This window comes from Xiphophorus couchianus, chromosome 7 (assembly GCF_001444195.1).
Source record: "Xiphophorus couchianus chromosome 7, X_couchianus-1.0, whole genome shotgun sequence".
In the NCBI taxonomy this organism is placed as follows: domain Eukaryota; kingdom Metazoa; phylum Chordata; class Actinopteri; order Cyprinodontiformes; family Poeciliidae; genus Xiphophorus; species Xiphophorus couchianus.
This window is the reverse complement of record NC_040234.1, coordinates 35,991,515-35,997,514: the sequence shown is the minus strand read 5'-3', so window position 1 is coordinate 35,997,514 and position 6,000 is coordinate 35,991,515. Positions and strand designations below refer to the sequence as shown.

General features: G+C 39.4%; 1 protein-coding gene across 2 annotated transcripts in view; it reads right to left on the bottom strand.

Annotated features, from left to right (window-relative positions):
• Positions 1-706: 706 nt before the first annotated feature.
• slc4a3 (solute carrier family 4 member 3) overlaps positions 707-6,000 on the bottom strand; it is a 45,479-nt gene continuing 40,185 nt past the window's right edge. The window contains exons 20-23 of one of the 2 annotated variants that reach the window (XM_028023495.1): positions 4,735-4,988; positions 3,377-3,546; positions 2,119-2,292; positions 707-1,200 (exon numbers count right to left, since the gene is read on the bottom strand). In XM_028023495.1, the coding sequence (XP_027879296.1) occupies positions 1,123-1,200; positions 2,119-2,292; positions 3,377-3,546; positions 4,735-4,988 (676 nt within the window). In that variant the 3' untranslated portion in view covers positions 707-1,122. The remainder of the gene's footprint in view (positions 1,201-2,118; positions 2,293-3,376; positions 3,547-4,734; positions 4,989-6,000) is intronic. The other variant, XM_028023496.1, reaches the window with a different exon arrangement.

Sequence of the window (6,000 nt, the reverse complement as noted above, 5' to 3'; positions counted from 1 at the left end):
ACCAAAAAATCCAGAAATTTTGAGATTAATCTCAGAAATGTTCTACAAAAAAATACAATTCTGAGTTTCAATTTGACAATTTTCAACTTTTTAAACTCAGAAATTTTATAGATTTTTCTAGAAAATTTCTGAGATTAATATAAAAAAAATTCTGAGTTTGAAAAGTCAAACATTTTCTTGCAAAAAAATTTAAATAAATCTCAGAAAATTTAAAATGTCGAGAAATTTAGATGTTTGAAACTCTGAAATTTCCAAAATTTTCTCAGAATATTTCTAAGATTAATCTGAAAAAGTTACAAAAGTCAAAAATTTGCTTGAAAAAAAAAAAACTCAGTTTGAAATCAATCTCAGAAATTTTCTAGAAAAAACTGAAAACTTTCCAATCCAAGATCGATTTCCAAATTTCTGCGTTTTTTGACAGAAATTTGCTTTTTTTTCCCGTCTACAATGGCATTAATGCACCATCGTCTTTTGGAACCAGATTTTTTAAAAGTAGATTTAAAGATCAGTATATAAATGTCACTGTAAAGCAGAAATATTGTGACGTAATCCACTAAATTCCCACCAAAACCTTTACATAACGGTTATGCAACCACACTGATTGAATTTAAAAATCAGCCATTTTTGTCCCATTTTCTGTCCTACAAAATTCAGATTTTGACTGAATTTTACACAAAATCACTAGAAAATAAACAGAGTAGAAAAATTAAGGTTGGGTGGGTGTGAATTATATATTTATAAGTTCAGGGGTCAAACTACTAACAGATTTCCTCTGAGTTTCCACCAGAAAACGACATTTAAAGACGGCCAGGAAGTTCAGCTGTCAGAAAGTTAGTTTCTAAAAGTGAAAGCGATAACGGCAGTACAGAGGAAGAGGCAGCTCATCTACAGGCAGTTCTGATTTCTCCTTACAAAAAGAAAATAAATCATGTTTGTTTCCCCATTGCAGTTTTCCCCAGACCTGCAGAGAAGTTAAAGGGACAAAAGGATCCATAAGATGTTGAAGCGTCTGGTTTCTGGATGGAAACGGAGCGAAGGTGCGTTTTCATCCAGTGTGTAACTCGGTTCAGTGTCTGTGTGCTTCGATCCGGCGGCGCCGCAGGAGGAACCGGGTTCTGATCTTCAGACGAGCATGTGGATCTCGTTGTATTCGTCTCGGCCGTCTTCGTCAAAGTTGGGGGAGTCTTCGTCGCAGTCCAGCTGCAAAGGAGAAATCGTCTTAAAATGAGCAACAAAATGGTGATTTTACACAAAAACGATAAAACTATAAAACACCTGGGTGAGGCTCAGTTATCAGTTTAATTTAAAAACCAGATTAAAACTGAAAATGGTTTTTAAGCAGAAAATCCTGTTCTGAGATTGTCCAAAGAAAAACTTGGTGAATAAGAGCTCGTCACTGATTGGCTGGCTGCTGTGATCCTTTGGAGCCTTTTGATTGGTCGAAGTAACCTTGGTAACCAAGACCAATCAATTTTCAGTCCAGGAAGACAGATTGTGTCAATACCTTAATCTAATATTTTTACAAGTTTAATATTCTATTATTATGGCTTAATCCTGGTAATAAGACTTTAACTGATAAACTGGTGAAATTCTTTATTATTAAGAAGTTATATTTTATTTGCTTCATGTAAGAAAAATAAAGCTATTTGAAAACATTTTGAACATATTGAGTATTCACACTTTAACTTTGCCATAACTGATTGAAGACAATTAATTCTGTGTTAAAAATGTAATAATGAAAAGTAATTACATTTTAATTTACAGGGTAAATTTCATATTAAAGATTAGATTAAAACTAAAACAAATTGGACGATGAAACTAATTAAAAATCTGCTCAACAGTTTTAGTGAACATTATGAAGAGGTTTTATTTGTATTTATTATACTTCTAAAGTTACTGTGATTCCAGAATAAATTTGGTCTCTTTACGGTTAAAAACTTGAAGAAAAATAAATATTTATATCTAATTATCATGTTAAAGTTAATCTTTGTAATTTCTTTAAAAAATTTCCAGTGAAAAAAAAATAAATCCAGGGTGAAATTAGCTTTAATCTGAGCAACAACATGGCCGGCGCTGGCCGCCGTGTCGCTGAACCGTGGCGGCGGCGGCCAGACGTACCGCCTGCAGCTCACGCTCCTCGAAGATCCTGGAGAGGACGAGGCGGCGCAGCGGCACGGTCATGATGAGGATGAAGGGGAAGGCCAGCGACGCCACGGTGGACTTCACCACCCACAGCGCCACGATGCAGGCCAGCTGGATGACGGTGAACATGTTCATACGCCACGTCCTCACCTGGAGCACAGAACAACCACAAAGACTCTCCTCCATCAGGGAAACAAAAATATGCGTTTCTGGCTCCATCTAGTGGACACTGGGTGAACTGATGTCAGTCTGAGGCTTCTTAGAAAAACATGTTCGTGAAAACAGACTCAAAAACGACACAAAAAAACCCAACAGAAATGCTAAAAAATATAAACATTTTGTATTTAGATGAGATTTAACAAAAACCTGATTTGTCTGTAAATATGTTCCACTTCTCTACTGGCAGTTTTATCTTCACCTGCCACTACATGAAAAAGAAAATCACCTGTTTATCCAGTTATTAATCCAATAAATAACCTGTATTGATGTTAAGCAGAAAGTTCTGAACTTTCCACACATTAGAAGGATTTTTTAGCTGCAGATTCATCCTTTCAGTTCAATTAAGTTAAAAATCAAAAATACTTTATGAACCCCAAAGGGAAATTAAATAAGAGTTTACTAAAGGAATGCTGCACTAAAGGAATTCTAAGCAGTAAAATGTTTATTTTCTTATTTCAGAAAGAAATTGATATGTGTGTTTATTTGCACATTTTAATCACAACGTTGTATATAAATGGTTAAACTTTGAAAATGTCGAGTGCATTTAGCTTTCTTTCATTAAAGTTAGAGCTTTAGCATTAGCCTCTTCTAAATACCATGTTGGTTTAGCATTAGCTTCTGCCAAATATCATACTGCTATAGCACATTAGCGCTAACTTCTGCTAAATACTTTATTGGTGTAGCACATTACTGCTAGCTTCTGCTGAGTACAACAGTTATATATTGTGCTATTTACTATATTTGTGTTGCGCTTTAGCATTAGCAGAGCTAATGTTTATGGTTAGTGCCTTTGGGTTAGCGCAGCTAACTCTTTAGCTAGCAGTTGAAAGCCACTGCTGATAATAATTAAAAATGGAGCCAAAGTTTCTGAAAGACATTTAGAAATTCTGGAGGACGGTTAACGAAGATCCGATTTAAAACAACTATTGCACCAGAATCACAGACGTCATGCGGCCAGGGAGCGAATCCGTGGCAAACCTGGAGCTGAAGCACAGATGCCACGGATCCGGGTTACCTTGGTAACGTAGATGTGGTCCGGGTGGTGCTTGGCGGGAGTCACCATGAGCGTGATGCGTTCATAGAGCTGGATGCCGGTCAGCGAGGTGACGCCCATGTAGAGGAAGATGCCGAAGAGGACGGCGAGCGGGATGTGGCGCAGGACGTCGGTCATCACGATGGACATGCCTGGAGCGACGCAAGAGAGTCACATGATCACACCGCTGGGCCGAACCCAGCCAGAAGGTTCATTACGCTCAGTCTGATCATTCTGGGTTACAGCTCACAAAAGGTAGAAACCCCGAAAGTTAAGTGGAAGGAAAAACTATTTGAAAAATATTAATGCAATTTTGGGCTGCACAGTGGCGCAGTTGGTAGCACTGTTGCCTTGCAGCAAGAAGGTCCTGGGTTCGATTCCCGGCCAGGGTCTTTCTGCATGGAGTTTGCATGTTCTCCCTGTGCATGCGTGGGTTCTCTCCGGGTACTCCGGCTTCCTCCCACAGTCCAAAAACATGACTGTTAGGTTAATTGGTCTATCTATATTCTCCCTAGGTGTGTGTTTGTGTGTGAATGGTTGTTTGTCCTGTATGTCTTTGTGTTGCCCTGCGACAGACTGGCGACCTGTCCAGGGTGAACCCCGCCTCTCGCCTGGAACGTAGCTGGAGATAGGCACCAGCAACCCTCCCGACCCCATTAGGGACAAGGGTGCACAGAAAATGGATGGATGGATAATGCAATTTTACCAACAAAACCTTCTTAAAAACAGTTTTACAAAAAAAGAAGTGGTGTTAATTTTAATTTGCCCCTATCTGTCTTATAGCTGACGAAAACCAAAGTCCTGGAAAATTTACTGGAGGGAGAAACTGCTAAGAAAACACATTAATTAAAAGATGTGTCCAATTTTACAAATAAAACTGACTAATCTTTGTTTGTATTTTAATATTTTTAGTTTACAGTGAAGGGGAAATCCAAAATTTAGAAAAATAAGTGGAAGGAAAAACTGCAAGGAAAATTACATGTTTTAGGAAAATATTAGTGCAATTTTACCAGCTGGTTTTTATTTATTTTAATGTTGATAAATTTGTCTTACAGCTGCCAAAAACTGAAAACCTGGAAAGTTAAGTGGAAGAAAAAATGTGCTAGTAAAAAGTAACATGTTAAGTGAAAAATATAGATAAATATTTCAGAACTGGTGTTTCTTTAAATTTAGATAAATTTGACCTCCAGTCAACAAAAACTCTCTTTCTCTGAAAATCATATTTTTTACCGCAGTAACATTAAATCAGCGGCAGAGCGCTGTGAGAAGACATCGATCCCCTTATATTATTATTGGAAAATTGAGTGGAAGGAAGAGCTGTGGGCTGGGTTGCTGCTCACCGACCAGCACCGCCACCAGCAGGCCGGTCAGCCGCTGCTCCTTCACCTCCTGGATCACGGGCTTCTCCCCAGGCGCCGTGGCTTTGCTCATCACCGTCAGCGCGTTGACGTGCGTCACGGAGCGCACCGTGGCGGCGGTGAGCCACGGCAGGCCGAAGAGCGGGCAGACGGCGCCGAGCACGACGATGAGCAGCAGGTCCAGGTGGAAGCCAGAGCCTTTCAACAGGCGGCGCTCCTTCTTACTGACGATCAGCCTGAGTCCAGAAAAGCAGAGAAAAATGAGCAGAACTGGCAACGACGGCAAATCAGGGCCGAAAAACACGAACAAATATCACACAAAAGACTCAGGAAGGAGATTAAACTCAGGAATATTCTGGAAAATAAACCTGGAAAATTCTGAGTTTCAAAAGTAAAAGATTCACTCAAATCAAATTTAAAAAAAAAGGAAATCAATTTCAGAAATTTTTTAGAAAAACAAACCTAGAAATTTTTGAGCTTGTCAAGAAAACTGGAATGGGGTTTGAGATCTATCCAGGTACACGCAAAAGAAGGTGCATGAAGGCCTGAAAGAAATAAAGCAATCTTGTGTTTTGATTTATAATAATTAAGTTGAACATGTATGAGTACAATTGGTAATATGTGTATGTGTATAAGTAATCACTGAATGATTCTGAAATGTATGAATAATGATCTGTAATGATAACAACAAATAATTATGGTTGATGAGTTATAATCTGAAAGAGATGTAAGTTTTAATGAATATTAGAGCTGAGATGATTTAAATGATTTCAATACTAAGTTGAATGTGGTTGATAATGTTAACAAGACAAAGAGGGCAGTTATAGAAAAGAAGGAAGTTGGAACAATACAGTCAGCAGGATGGGTGAGGCCCGGCTGACAGGAAATGTCGCAAGTAGGCAAAAGGAGGAACTTTTTGCTGGACTCAGTAAACAGGATGGGGGCCGGTACTTTCCACCGGAGAGGCAGCAGATGTTCAGGAAGTCATGCAGACCAAGCTGTACACACACACACACAGAGGAGAACAATATAAAAGGAGGCTGAAATGAGAAAGCAAGGGTTCTTTGTCCTCGGCGCTGGAAAGACGTCGATACGGGGAAGCAGATTGAGGAAACAGCAACGGACCGCACCCTGGAACCACGGGAGACTTGAGACTCCGCGCCGCCAAGAAGGGACAAGTACCGGACGCCCAAGCCCTGGTTTCTGATTCGACCGTCGGTCTTGCCTCAACCCAAATACATTGCAACA